We start from the raw sequence: 16,152 nt of genomic DNA on the forward strand, positions 1-16,152 counted from the left end.
GGGTCGGGCTCTGACAAATCAACCAGTTAGCATCAGTGTGCGTGTTGTACCATCGTCTGGACTGGACAGTTGGGATCCCTAGTTCCCAACCTGGGGTTCGAGCCCCCCCCCTTAAGATCATAGAGCATGTGAGGCTTGGTCAACTATGAGGTTGTCAGCATTAGACTAGGGAGGTGTTGGTCCAGAGCAGTGATTCCCGTAAGCCACAGCCTGCTAGTGGGCCACAAAGGGGCTGCATGAGAGGTCATTAAAAATAAATTTAATGTTTTGATTTTCAATTATGTAGTAAAGTTTAAAATTATGATAATAATAATATTAATCATAATAATAGAGCAATAAAACAAAGCTATGTGATATGTTAGTCTGGTCAGTGGCCAAAAGAGCTCAGCTTAGCAGAGTTCTTTGTGCGCCGTACAATAACATTAATCAGCTCTATAGCCTCTGCTAGGTAAAGTGTTGCTTGTAGTATAAATAAATAATATGTAGTTTTGGAAGGTTTAATTGCACTGCACATTTACCTCAGCTATGATCATCTGTTCAGTGATGACAAGAAGCAGTTTACTTTTGTGCCTCATACAATAATCAGCTCATTATCCTCTGCTTGCTAATGCAGTTGTTGCAGTGTAAATACATCATTTTAATGTTGCATGAAGTGGTATGAGGAAAAATAAATGCACATGTACACACACACACACTTGGGGAAGGATCAGCCTTTCTTGGATACAAATACAAGGTGCTCCAAGCAAACAGGTTGGGAACAACTGGCCTCAAGCACTCGGAGATGCAAAGCCTGAACATCGTGGTCCAGATTAATGACTCATTCCTATAATTAAAATATAACTCTTACTGATACTGGTCAGGTACATATGGTTCTGTGAGTGTGCACTGTGCTGCATGCCGCTGCTTCCACCACCCCATGGAACCACACAGGCAAACAACTACTTACGCAGCCAGACAAAAATGTAAATTTGCATCTCAAATTACAATTTTTACAAGTCATAAATTAACTGATTTGCAATATGAATCCTGCAATCTCATAAATACTGAAGTGACTTGTGGAGTTGTTTTGGATAAAAGCATCTGTCAAATGAATGTGAAAGTAACGAGGCCCAGCAGGGGGCGAGACGTCTGTTTCAAGTGATCAAATAATCAAATTCTCTCTTTGTACAATAAAGAAATCCAAAAGATGCATCCCAAGTGATTAAATGATGATCCAATGAGTGATTGAAGTGCTTTGAAAGAACAAATGAAAAACATTAAATCACATTTGCTTTCTAATTCACCCAGTTGTGATGCAGCTGCTTAGATCAGACTTCACTCTGACGGCGCCATTATTGTCATTATTGGCATTGAAAGGCTTCATGCAAATACACCAAGTGCCACTAAGTTTCTGATTTGGAGTAACTCACAGCGACAGCGCATGTCGTTAGCCTCCATGTTTTTGTCCTTTGTGTCTTTTAAATTCACCAAGAAGGAAAAATGAGTGCTATTCCTCTCGGCTGATTATCCAAATGATCCTAAAAGCAGGACTTTTCTCACTGCTTTGCATTTTAAAACTGCCAGGACGATGCAGACTGTAATGGCTCTGGCAATCTGACATTTTAATATTTCAAACTATTTCAATATGACACACTCAGATGAGCGTGATCATGTGACTTCTTTGTGGATGTCCAACTATTTGTAGGACTGACTAGATGATTGGTGTGGAGCGGCCTCACCCACGTACCATGTGGATTTACCTTCTCTTGCAGTTCCTAGATTCTGCCAGTGATGAGTCCTGACACTGCACGAGGCGGCACATTAGCTCAACATCACAGGGCAGCAGCACATAAGGTGCCGCGGAAATCAGTCAGATGTTTGCACAGATTATCTCACAAGAATGTGTGTTCACATGTGCAGGCACACCATTACACGTGCACGATGCTTCTGCAGGTTCCTTGTGACTTAAATCTGCAGTGAAGCTGCAGCATGTTGACAACTTTTCTGCTTCTATCTTTCAGTGCTGTCAATTATTTTTGGTGCGTGTGAACCATAAAAGAACAGTGAGACAGACAGAGTCCTTGGCATGCAGTTGTTAAGACTAAAAGATAGCAAGATGGAAAGTGAGGTGTATGCACGTGCACGCCACCCTGATACCTGATCTGCATTAACAGTCTATGCTGCTGAGCTTCATAAGAGCGAGAAACTCACAGTGCAACTAAAAAGCATTTCAAGGTCTCTCTCATCACAAATCAAATAAAGCATCACTAAAAGTAATGTTTCTCCATCATTAGCTGCACGGAACAGTGAGATGCCGTGCACGAGTGCACGTGGCAATCAACTTTAGATCTGTAGAACAGTAACTAAAAATCATGCTGAAATAAATTGATGCATTAAAAATTATTCATATCTACATAAATTTTTAAAATAATAGTTTCTTTATAAAATGTACAACACGCCTCACCCTAGGGGGCGTGTCCATCAATCCAATGAGTGTAAATGAGATTTGGCAATATGTGTCTTATTTCCTCATCAGTTGTTACAGCTTGAAAAGCAGCTATTTTATATTCATTTTTGAATTTCCTGACATGACACAGTCATTATCTCAGGTCTTTGAATGTGTTCATATGATGTAACAGGCGCCGCGGGCATGAGGACGCTAAGTGCTACAGCAGATAGCTAAGCTAAATATAGCATCATGAAGGGTGTGGCCACCTTGTTTTTCGTGGTAAATAACACGGGTGGAAATCTGACTTTTGGATCCAACGACTTTGACCTTCACCTAAATGATTGACCTTTGGCTGATGTTTACTCGGGCATTTGTGGAATCCATCTACATGTTTGCCAGGTTTGGTCCAAATTAGGTTGAAAATCAAGATGCCTTGACCTTTATCAAAATTAACCCCAGTGTCAACCTTCATCTACATACTATATTTTGGCCAAAGGACCTGGGAAGATTCAGAGCAGGGGGACAAACAAACAAACAAACACTGCTAAAATTATAGTATGATGGCGGAAGCTGGTGGTGAATAAATCAGAGTCTGTATCCATAGAAAGGTGCATCCTGTTTGTTTGTTTGTTTGTTTCTTCTGGATCCACATCAACCTTCACTTTTGTCCTTTACTTGAGTCCTCCCCAAAACTAAAGCTGCAAATGAAGGTGATGTGAGGATGTGAGGTGAGACAAATACATTTAGACCATTTTCTCCTCACAGCAGTGATGTGACATGATGCCAATTTGTGACGACAACCGATGACTTGAATCCACAGGTGATCCGGCACTCTGCGATGTTTCTAGTGTGAGAATTTCTTTCAAAAAGGGGGGGCATCTCTGATCAGTAACTGTAGAGTGGATTCTTCATCTTTCTGGATGATTTACAGCAGTGGTTTGCACGACAGCGCCTCTAAAGGTTCTGGCATGAAAATGCAAGAATGACTCACAGCCACGTGGGAAAAAAAAAGCTCAGTAGTCCCGCCCATTTTCAGACAGTCCAAATGCGTTAATTCTGTGATCCCTGCAACGTTTTTTTGTTTGTTTTTTAATATGTACAAATGTGTACAGTGGTGTGAAGGCAAGAAGGTCTGAGGTCTGATTCCACCCATGCCCAGTACCTTCCTGTGTGGACTTTGCATGTTTCCTCCCACCACCAAAACCACGCACATTAGTGTCGGGTCATTCACAGCTGAAGTTGGGTCTAAAGCGCTGGGCTGAGGCTGTCCGCTGCCCCTAGTGTCCAGATTAGGTTTAAACAGAGTGAGGACAGGTTAAATACAGAGGAACAATTTGGTTGTGCAGGATGCACACACTTTCGGTAGTGTACATACAATAACAATAAAGCCCATCCTTCTTCTTCTGCGAAGTAGCACTTACGTACACGCTGTTTATACTGCTACTTCTTAATTCTAACTGCAGCATTTCTGCAGAACAGAGAATCCCGCAGCAGCTCCGCTCTCCACCTGAGAAGACCTTCAGTGCCGCCGACACTACAAAGAGCACCACAAGAGCAAGAAACAAACACTGAGCAGAGCAAAATAAAAAGAAAACAACACGGTGGCCGTTCAGATTACCAAGACAACTGCACAGAAACAAATACACAAAACACACACTGCAAACACACATACACATCTTGTTCGACACAAACATTAATTCAGTCACACTCAGAGAAGTACGGCTGCAGTTTTCTGCTTCCATATGCACAAACTAAACTTCACTAACCTGAAAATGATCCACTCTGTAAAGACTCCACCTGCTCCCTCATTTCATCTCTATAGCGGCCTTCAGGCAAAGAGTTCCTCAGATTTATTTGGAAAATAGAGTCCCTCATAAAAAAAATAAAAAAAACTTAAACTCTTAAAAAGTGACAAATCAATAAAGATTAGACTTTGCACCTGTGTAGTGGATCTGAAGTGCGCTTGATTCTAGTGTGAAGGTTCCTGGTTCAATACCCCCCCTGCCCATTCTTCATGTAAGGGGAGTTGCATCATGAAGGTCATCCGGTGTAAAACGTCTGCCAAAATCAACATGCGGATCAAGTCACTTCAGTCCCCTTTCATCTACATCTAGAGGCCTAAATGCATTGAGCTGATGCCGTGTGATTGGCTGATTAGGTATTTGTGTTAACAAGCAAGTGAACAGGTGTACCTAATAAACTGGCCAGTGAGTGTATAGTGGACAACCCCTCCATGATGTCATAGTTTGAAGCTTAAATGGGGCAGTTTCAAATGTCATCATCACTCAAACCACCTCAGACGGCGCTTTTCGATGCAAATTTGCCATTTAAACATTCATTTTGGCAAGGAATTTTATGTCGCACACACTTACTTGGATCCCAGAACTGCCCTGCCAAGGTCAGCCAGAGGTGAATCATTTGGGAACACACCAAGACCACTGGGGTCAAATGTTAGATTGCTGTAGCAGTTAGTCTTCATATCGATGGAAACTATTATGTAATAGATAAAAAAAATGTCTGTTGCATCATCCAAAATACCGTTCACACACACACACACACACACACACACACACACACACACACACACACACACACACACACACACACACACACACACACACACACACACACACACACACACACACTAAACAAAGGGGAAAAAGGGGATCTGACCTGAATAATGTGTTCTGACAAAACAAAGACCAAACAAGATTAAACAAACATTACAAACATTACATTCGTCTTAATAAATCTGGCTGGCTGGAGCCCGACTGGAGGTTCTGTGCTGACAAACTTAGGTTTGTTGGTATCAAACTGCCTGACAGATGGATCGGTGTGATTCAGCTTCCACACACAAACATCACTGTGAGGACGGCACATTTTCACAGCGATACAAAACAGAATAAACACAATGTGTGTGGGGGAGACAAAGAGGCCTCAAAAGGCTCATAAAAAGTGATTTAAAATTTTAAGTGAGATCAAAAACACTGCAGCAAAAACAGTTGAAAGCATTTTTTGGGTAGATAATGTGGCATCAAAATGCAAGAAAATGAGAAATGAGAAGTCTATTAAAAGAACACAAAATGATGAACTAAAAGACATTTAGAAGGACACAGAAACAGAGTTCATAGTGGTTGGTATGACAAAGATTATCATGTATAAACACAAACTCATTGATTATCTACAACAGTGGCAGTACACCAAGCAGCTCACCCCACACTTCCCTATTCTCAGCCAAATCCTGTATCTCTTCCCGGGGCGATCCCAAGGTATTTCTAAACCAGTTGGGGAATATAATCCCTCCAGCGTGTCCTGGGTCTTCCCCGGGGCCTCCTCCCAGTTGGCCGTGCCTGAAAGACCTCCTTAGGGAGACAGACAACCAGGGGGCATCCTTACCAGATGCCTAAACCACCTCAGCTGGCTCCTTTTGAAACAAAGAAGCAGCAGCTCTACTCAGAATCCCTCCCGGATAGTTGAACTTCTCACCCCACCAGGAGTGTACGCCCAGATGTTTGACAGAGAAATCTCATTTCTGCCGCTTGTATCCACAACCATATTCTTTCGGTCATTATGCAGAGCTCATGAGATGAGGACAGGAACAAAAATCGACTGGTAAAATGAGAGCCTCACCTTCTAGATCAGCTCCTGCTTCACCACGACGGTATGGTACAGCGTCCATAAAAAAACAGCAGACACTGCCCTAATCTATCTATCGACCGTCAAGATATTTTATATTTCTTTTCTCAATTTAGAACAATCACTTAAAATAGGTGACACAATGGTCACATTGGGTGATCCTCTGTCATCAAATTCCTACCACTACTGTTGGTCACATTCATTTTCTCTCTCATGAAAGCCTGTAACACCAAAATACAACAAATGTAGGTACAGCAGAATCAAAGATATGCAGCATAACTTCAACTGCAGGACTTTTTGATAAAAAAAATAAATAAATAAATAATCAGAACCAACAAAAAAGCATTCCTATCTAGAGTATATACATTAAATAACAGCTAAAAAGTTGATTATTTTAACATAGTGGTTGCAGTGCTGCATACAGAATTTGTCAACACGTCATCATGTGCTACACCACTACCAGCTGCTCTCATATGCACCAATAGGTGAAAAAGTGGTGAGTCAAGAAAATGTTTTCTGCATTTTACTACCCACACACACACACACACACGACACAACATGGGGGTGCCATTTATCCAATTGTTGACCAAAACATGTTTTGCATCAAATAACAGCAAAGATGGCTGCACGACCATATGAAATGGCCTTAAATGATGCAATGGCCCCCAGCTACTTTGGTCACCATGTCAAACTACTACTACTACTTCTTTTGGCTGCTCCCTTTAGGGGGTGCCACAGCAGATCAGTCGTTTCCATCTCACCCTGTCCTCTGTATCTTCCTCCATCACACCAACCACCTGCATGTCCTCCCTCAGCACATCCATAAACCTCCCTCTTCTCCTCCTACCTGGTGGCTCCATCCTCAGCATCCTTCTCCCTATATACCCTGGGTCCCTCCCTCTGCACATGTCCAAACCATCTCAATCTCACCTCTCTGGCTTTGTCTCCAAACCATCACACCTGAGCTGTCCCTCTGATACCTTCATTCCTAATCCTGTCCATCCTCATCACCCCCAAAGAGAATCACAACATCTTTAACTCTGCCTCTTGTCTTTTTGTTTTGTTGTCAAACTGCTAATGATTATAGATTATAAATTTTAGATTGCACTGGTCAAAAAAATAAAAAATAAATAAATAAATACATTTTTTTCTTGCATGGACTTTGAGAACTGATTTAGGGTAATTTTGGGGTGCAGATTTCCTCCATCACATCACATTTTTTTGCAATCTGCATGTTACGTATTGATGGATTACGCAAAGGTTGCTCATTCAGTCACAAGTTTGACACCATTAATCATGTTACAAAAACAGCTTCAAAAGCATAGTTTTTAAACCAGGTTCACGAAATGTGAACAAGAGCCGTAATATTGTTTATGACGCTGAAGAGGTGTGGGAGACTGCAGCTTTTGCTTCAGTGCCTGATACAAGAATTATGTTTTCATATCTCAAAAATGTGATGTGATTGGCAACAACTAACACCAGATTCGGAGTCAATGCCCCAAATTACCCAAAATCCGTTGAAAAACTCCATGCAAGCTAAATCGTGTTGTCCAGTGAAATGGCTGTGGACCATCTACTGAGTTAGAAATATAGCCATCTGTTAAACAATACCTAAGCCGGGCCAGCTTTGTCTGCAGTGAAGACCAACTTACTCAACAAAGGACAGCAGAAATTCTCACTAAGCTGCAGTGTGAAGTGCTTCCAGAGCTTTGATGACAGTCAACCACACACAGGCACAAACTGCATTTTCAGTCCAGTTTGTTTCCATGAAAACACGGTAACTTTGAAGGCGGAAAGTCAGGCTGAAGCTATCAAATCCAACCAGTGAGAGAACTGAGGTCAGCAGCAAATTATCTTGCAATGGTTGGAGAAGCAGTGTGAGGAAGCGGGGAAGTCAGGATACAGAGAGACGAGTGCCTTCTTCAGTCATTCCTAAAGAGGGAAGCAAACCTCAGAAGCTCAAGTGGTGCTGGACTCCTGCAGCTGAACAACAACTCTGGGTTTGTAACTGTCAGAAAAACTGAAACTGGTTTGTGACTGTCAGAAAAACTGAAACTGAGTGACAAAGGCTTTGACAAAGTAGAGGTTTTGACTGGTGAACTTTGGTCCAAGTAAATGAGACGCTACTTAGGACCCAAGAAAAATAGAGTTCAAACGTCATCACAAATCTAATCAAGTGGAGCTCCAATCCACTGGATTAGTGCAGCAGATAACTGAAACAATCCTTCACATGGTGATACAAGCATCAGAATTGGCATGAATGTTCTTCATAAATCAGTGTTTGAGAAAAAAGTTCTGGCCACTTTAAAATCCAATATGGCGGCCAGGTCAAAATTTAAAAATGCTCCAATCATATTGAAAAGTATAACACATTGTGTGTCTGATCACAAAGATTCCAGAAAGGTATAGTTTGGACTATCTGTGACTGAATGTTATGGAATTATGAGGTTAAAACAGCAAGAATGGCGACAAAGGTCAATTTCAGTTTGTACAGAAGTCAAAAGTTAAAGTAAAATGTCGAACAATGTGAACGTACACTGGATTCTATGACATGTGACATATGTTACCCTGTAACGTGATAAATGAGCATGACACATGGTGCAAACTATTCTTTTTTAAAAACCCTATTAACTCAACCAATAATTTGCATCACATTTTACAAAAATTGGAGCAACTTTAACTTTTGACCCCTGTACAAACTAAAACTGACCTTTGTCACCATTCTTGCTGTTTTTATCCCCTAACTCCATGACATTCAGTCATAGATAGTTCAAACTATACCTTTTGGAATATTTATGATCAGACACAATGTGTTATACTTTTCAATATGACTGGAGCATTTTTCAATTTTGACCTCTGTGTAATACTTCACTGACTCCTACCTGGCCACCATACTGGATTTTTAAGTGGCCAGCACAACACTGATTTATGAAGACCATTCATGCCAAATCTGATGCTTTTATCACCAAGTGAACAATTCTGAAAAAAGTCATACTTATCTGCTCCACTAGATCTGATAAGGGAGTGGATACGAAAGCTGTGAAAGAAATAGAAGTTTGTTTGAGATGGAGAATGCGAACAGTGACGTAAGAAAAATAAAGCTGTTTAACAATGACCCATAATTCTTGATACCACTGTTGTTGTTCTTGGACATTATTGTCAGGATTGGGGTTTTGTTTTCTGTTTTTGGTTTGGTTTTGTTGAGTCTCTTGCTGGGGGTTTTCCTGTTGGGGTCTGTCTGTCCCTTTTTCTCTCGTCTTTCCCTGCTGACTCTTGGTGGTGGGTGTTTCCCTCTCTCTCTGGTCACGCCCTCTTTCTGGTTCATTCCGTGCACATATCCTTATCAGCACCTCATCACCTGGGTGTATTTTAGCTCCTCAGTTCTCCTTGTTCTTCGCCAGATGGATGTGCCCTTTGCCTTCTTTCCAGCTCTGTTTCTGTATTCTCGACCTGCTAGCCTCAAGTGTGTTACGACTACCTGCCTGTATCCTCGACCACGCCTTCTGCCTGATGATTCTGTTTTTGTTACTCTTGTTAGACTGCTTCACTGTGTACCAGACCCAGTTTACTGTTTTACTAAACTGCTTTCACCTACAGAGCCAGTTGTCAGAGTCCTGCAATTGCGTCCAGCCGAACCCGACCTCTAGACCTGATAATTATTATTGTCTGATCAGTTTAAAGTTGACACAGACTGACCTCAAACGAGAGCTTTGAAAAATTATTTGAGATATCAATTTTGAGGAGGTTTTCTTTCATGGACTTTCCTTAAGAAACACACACACACAAAAAACACAAGTCTCAACCAAGTACAAGTCCCACTTTTTTCTGCATATGGAACTCACTTTGTAATAGCTTTTACCTGGAAGAGTGCACATGTGCACACCACAGTGTATGCTGTTACTTAACATGAGATTTTTTAAAAATCCAAAAACAACCAAATGAAAACACGTAAATATGCATTTGACAACATTGTGGATGTTATTTGATGCAGTTTGGATAAAAGCAATCATCAGATGGACACAGACTGTTGGTCCACAGAAAAATGGAGAAGTGAACAGGCAATCATATGCAGGAAGCCATGTAATTTTCCCCAAAACAGCAGGTCACATTTTGTCTTCTACACATTCATTGAGTGTCACAAAGGAACACGCCAACACTGACTGAAGCCACTGAGGGCCACCGCTGGCTTACCTTGTTCCCAATGGCTTTCTTGGGTGGGAAGTTGAAGGTGTCCACCTGTGGGAACTGGCTTCTCAGATGGTTGTGCAATGCTCTAAACTCTGTGTAACGCCTGTACACATTCCACTCATTGTCCAGGATGCGGATGTACACCTGAGGACAGTAATAAAGGATAAGGTTACCACCGTTTCATCACAAAATTACCACTTTTCACTATAGAGACATCTTCTCACACTGGTGCTGCTTGGTATTTACAATACCAACAAACCAGTACAAGTATCATCAATCGAAGATGCATACAGGATCAATTTGATGATTCTGTTTGTTTTAAACCTACCAACATGGGGGGGGGGGGGGGGGGCTTGCTTTACTTCAGAACATTTTAAAAATCCATAGTCTTTTTTCTGCATTCTAAAGCAATCTGGGACACTAAATACTGAGTATCCAGCCATCAACATTAACACGCAATTTTTATTTTAGTCACTGGGGATCTTCTAAGCGCCCCCCCCCCCCCCCCACCCGCCCCCCCATCTTCCACTGTCATAAAGCTTTGGTTATATGTTCTTGAACAATCCTACAAAAGACAGAAAAACAAACTCTTCAGCAGACATTATATATTTTTTTATTTTAAGAGGGAACAAAAGAGTCCAACCTCCCCTTGCACCCCCCAATGGTAAAGTGGCTTTAGTAGCATCATAGGCTTATTACTTTTTATATTTTCTGTTTGTCATTAAGCTCTTACAGCAGCTCACAATAACTGAATTGGGATGATGAAAGAATGACTACCTCAGGTCCTGCTAAATGTGTATTTTCATTTACATCCTGCAACACATAACAGAGAAAGTGTCTATAGATGTGACTGTGGCACCATTTCCATGCACCATTAGCTGCTTTATTCAGACCCACTGAAGATGGAGGGAGCAGAGAGAGAAAAGATGAGCCTATTACCAGGAAGAGAGGCAGAAAGAGAGCGAGAAAAAACCAGATAGCTCCAATTTTCACTGTAGAGAGCGGCAAGACAAAAGAGAGCGGAACAAGTTTGGAGAATTCAATTTCAAAACCCTCACTCACTCACACACACACCACACACACACACACACACACACACACACACACACACACACACACACACACACACACACACACACACACACCACACACACACACACACACACACACACACACACACACACACGAAGACTTGATTCAGGTACACAAAAACAAAAATGGATAGGAAAAAAAAATATCATCGGAGGCACCATGCAACTCAAAAAACAAGAAAACAAAAACACATTGGGCACATGGCACAGATCGCGGTCACCAGTAAGAAAGGAAAAAAAAACCTCGCAGTAGCACGGAAAGAAATGTTCAGTAATTCCAAGAAACCATCCAGTGGGAGCTGTGCTGCTCCCGGAAGCTCAGCAAAGATATGATGGACTACAAATGTGCAGTGCATGATGGGAGAGGGGCAATGTGAAGCTGTCATAAGTATTCAAAACCCGAGGAAAATGTATGGTGTCATGAAACTTCTCAGTCGAGTTCAAGAAATCGCTGGCGGGAGCTGGATGGAGCTTTGTGGTGTCACTGTCAGTCACGACATTGGCGTTGAATCACCACGGTTGGTGATTCTGTAGGGTTGCATCATGACGGGCTAGCGATGCACAATGCATGATGGGAGAATGACGAGAGTGAAGGGGTGAATGTGAAATCACAGCAAGTGTCTGAAGAAGGGCAGTGCACGAAACATCGGTACTGCTACGACTGCCATCTGTATCCAAATAAAGCTTTTTGCACGGAGTGTTCAGGGTGTGCAGATTTTTTGCTTTGATATTTGATTATTATACTGGACATATTATCAAAGAAACACAAAGACATAATGGCTGTGATTCAATGTGTCTGCTGAGATGAACTAGCAGCTGCAGTAAAGTAAAGACCTGAGTCGACTGAATGACAGCAGTAGATGACAGGATGGGAGCCGACAAGGCCGCTAATGGACTGAAGACTTGTCATCTCTGCATTTTATTTGACCTACACAGACACAGAGAAGTTCTTACCTACTTTTATTTTGCAAGCTTGCAGATGCACTGAGACTGAACTGTGGACTGTGTACCAATCTTTGGAATCTTTGTGTTTGGGGGCTCCTGAGCTTGGAAGGTATTGACCCCTTAACCTGTCCCTGAGTACAGGCAAAGCGGCGTTGAGATCAGTGTTGTGTGTGTACATTTGTATGTCTGACAGTAATAAGTCCAGCACAAAGCGTGGCATATGGTCCCACTCGTATGTCAAGCTGCTGTATGGTTTTACAACAGAGGTATCGTGAAAGACGCGTGCTTTAAAGATGGTATATGGTCTATTTTTTGGCCAACATGGTGGATCAGTGAGAAAGTCCCAGGTTCACTTCCGACACGGACCTGTCTGTGTGGAGTTTGCATGTTCTCTTTGTGTTTGCGTGGTTTCCTCCGGGTGCTCCTGATTCCTCCTACTTCCAAAGGCATACAAGTTAGGTGAACTGGAAACTTGAAATTGGCCATAGGTGCGAGTGGGGCAGCAAATTAATTTATCTGTCTATATGTGGTCCTGTGATGGACTGGTGGCCTGTGTAGGCTGTACCCCATCTCTTGCCCAATGACTACAAGCATAGGCACCAACACCTCTGTGTACCTTAACCGGAAGAAACAGATATAGAAAAATGTGTTTGGAGCCAGAACACATCCCAGAAATACACCAGTACTTCACCCCATGGCACTCAAAGTATCTGAGTATAGGCCGGCTATGATCACCAGAAAGTTGTTGAGGATCTCATAAAATCTCAGAATGTCACACACACACACACACACACACACACACACACACACACACACACACACACACACACACACACACACACACACACACACACACACACACACACACACACACACACAGCAGTATGTAATGTAAGTGTTCCTGCAAGCAAATGTATCAAACCAGTATTTGGTCACAGAATAAACACCAAGCTGCTCTCAGATTAGTGATTTCACAAATTAAATTTGTGTTGCAAATTGCTGGTATGACCTTATTCAATGTGTTGCTTTCATTTATCACCTGCTTGTAACTGAAAGGACCCTGACATTTTAATCACCTTCACAAAGAAACTCATAATATTCAAAATCCGAACCTGTAGATCAAAAAGCAGAACTTCCACACGTCCCTGTCTGCACGAGTGCCTCAATTATACCAGCGTGTACCAGAAATAGGCACATCAAAATCAAAGTGAATGCTACACAGAACAATGACTGCTGCGCGTCAATCAGGGACAGATATTATACATTACTGCTCACAGAAGGAAGTCGACATGCTTGAGATTTTAAATAGCCCATATGGCCACTGAAATGCCCCCGAACTTCAAGACCTGACAAGTCCAACAAATTCTCACGGTTACCACAAGACGTGATGTTTGAACAAGTTTACAAACCAATGAGTTAAGCAGCATCGTGGTGAACGTCTGTGCAGTATCGAATTGTATCGCTTTTTGAAATGAGTATTGTGATATCATGAAAAGTCAGCTATTGTATGGAAGAAATAATGACATCCGGCAGAATAATCATAAATAATTATACTATTATGATATAACATAATATATGGATAGGAAACAGATATCAAGGATTACAATTTATAATTTGTTTAATTAAATGTTCCCCGCAGATTATTCTCTACACAATTACAGTGAACAGTGATTAAAGTATCTATTGTGCAAGTGTAATGTGATACGCGTCTTATCGTTGAGGTAGTGTATTGTTCCACCACTAATACATTTATGGAATAGAGATTAATGATATCGTGATATGTATTGAATCATGACAGATGTATTGTGATAAACGCTGTACTGCTGAGTTCGTGCACTGCTCCACCCCGTAATCGATGACTGGAACAGAGATGTAATGATATATTGTGTTATGTATGAAATCATGATAGCTGTATCGTGATATGTATCGAATCACGACAGGTGTATTGTGATACTCTCTGTATTGTGATATGTATTGTATTGTTGACCAGCCTCAGCCATGCCAGATACTAACTTCATCTGCCCAAACTGGGCAAAAGGGGAGCAATTCACATCTCTTTACAATGAAATGGCAAAAAGAGTAAAAGCCCCCCACAGTCAAAATAGTACTTAATACCAATTCAGGTCTTACAAATGCACTCCATAAAAAAGTAACAAAAGTGCACAAAAACAAAGTTGGCATGAAATAATCAGAGTTTGCACCCCACCTTTTTTTGTAACGTTCTCTAATACTTTGTACAGTGCCCTCCCTTGTCTTTATAACCTCTTACAACATCTTTGGGTGTTTCTGAGCAGTTTTTTTATTCTCTCATAGATGTATATGTATCACAGAAATTCAAAGAGTATGGTACAATAGTATGGTATGATACAACTGTCTGAAGTAGGCACTTACTGTGCACAAAGACTAGTGAGGGAAGCCACCAAAACACCCAGATGTCTCTGAAGGTGTTACAGGCTTCTGTAGCTGTGATTGGAGAAACTGTACATCGTGCAACTTTGTGTTTGTTCCATCATGGGTTACACAGCTTCATGGTGGAGTGGAACACAGAAAGACTTTCTTAGAAAGAAGATGTAAAATTTCAGTTAGTTTCCAATTCTCAGATGGCACATGGAGCACATGAGCCTAGATTCATTCTGTTTTCTTATATAAAAATCCTTCTCTAAAAATTAAGGTGTGACTGGTGCTGCAACAGACAAAAGTTGCACTGTGCACAGTTTTCACACTCACAACCACAGAAGCCTATAAGTCCTTCAAAGTTGTCACAGGTATTTTGGTGGCTTCCCTCACTAGTCTCTCCTTAGTGCATGGTCACTCAGTATTTGAGAGCTGCCTTCTCCAGACAGATTTACCATAGAGTACCATGCCGTTTGTATTTCTTAATGACTATTCATGCATCCATCTCATCATTTGTGTAAAGAAAACTAACTAGAAAACTGATGATTTCCTTGAGTTACTGTCATTCTTAAGCCCTTCAGAGCTTAAAAGGTGACTACAAATGTAAATAAATAAATAAATAAATAAGGAAATTGCCAAGAGGGGTGACTTCTTTTGCATGTACTGAAAATGACAAATGTGTGTTTCTTACAAGTCATCAAAACGTTTGGGTCTAAATATAACCTGTAGCTGTGCTGCCAATGATTTGAAGATTAAATCTGTCCTGTAGCACATTTCTTTCCTCAAATACCAAATGCGTCCTCGCGTATGGAAGCTTTAATCTACTTTATACCGTCTCACTGACGTACTTATTTATGGCAACACGTGAAACAAACAAACAGTCCTTCATTATCTCTGGCAAACCTCTTGGTCACATCCAAAGCACAGCATCCTGGAATATTTCAGCATCATCTCTGAAATCATGAATAAATGTCATTGTATCCTATTCCCACCAACACCATTGAATTAAGCTGCTGGCGTACTCACTTTTCTAACCGCCTCATTTACAGATGGGCGCATTTGCTCCGCGTCATTAAATTGAGTGGATTAGAAAATTATTGGTTTCCAGTCCATGTTTTATTTAATTAATGAATTTATTTGCACACAAAAATGACATTGAAATATCAAGAAGAGTTCCGTTGCCTGGGGATACATAGAGATGTGGCAGGGATGCCTACTCTGGAAAAAGAAAGAGACAAAAATAAATAACTAAAACTTTTCTCAACTTGCCCAGAATGGCCAAGAAGAATTGGCTGCTCTGAATGTGGCCAGCACATAGGTGCTTGGGAGAATTAGCTGAGATCCGCTGTTACTCAGCCCATTATGGCAAATTACAACCCCTGGTAAAAATTATGGAATTACCGGCCTCGGAGGATGTTCATTCAGTTGTTTAATTTTGTAGAAAAAAAGCAGATCACAGACATGACACAA

The 16,152-nt window shown here is 41.3% G+C and overlaps 1 protein-coding gene across 3 annotated transcripts in view; it reads right to left on the reverse strand.

Moving 5' to 3' along the window:
* The window catches only part of snx29 (sorting nexin 29), a 245,953-nt gene that overhangs the window by 20,601 nt on the left and 209,200 nt on the right, over positions 1-16,152 (reverse strand). For all 3 annotated transcript variants that reach the window (XR_004566372.1, XM_034193391.1, XM_034193390.1), the window contains one exon: positions 10,256-10,396. Coding sequence is in view for 2 of the 3 variants with exons in the window: in XM_034193391.1 (XP_034049282.1) it covers positions 10,256-10,396 (141 nt within the window). In the remaining variant the exon portion in view is untranslated. The remainder of the gene's footprint in view (positions 1-10,255; positions 10,397-16,152) is intronic.

The sequence above is a fragment of the Thalassophryne amazonica genome, chromosome 18, assembly GCF_902500255.1.
Source record: "Thalassophryne amazonica chromosome 18, fThaAma1.1, whole genome shotgun sequence".
Classification (NCBI taxonomy): domain Eukaryota; kingdom Metazoa; phylum Chordata; class Actinopteri; order Batrachoidiformes; family Batrachoididae; genus Thalassophryne; species Thalassophryne amazonica.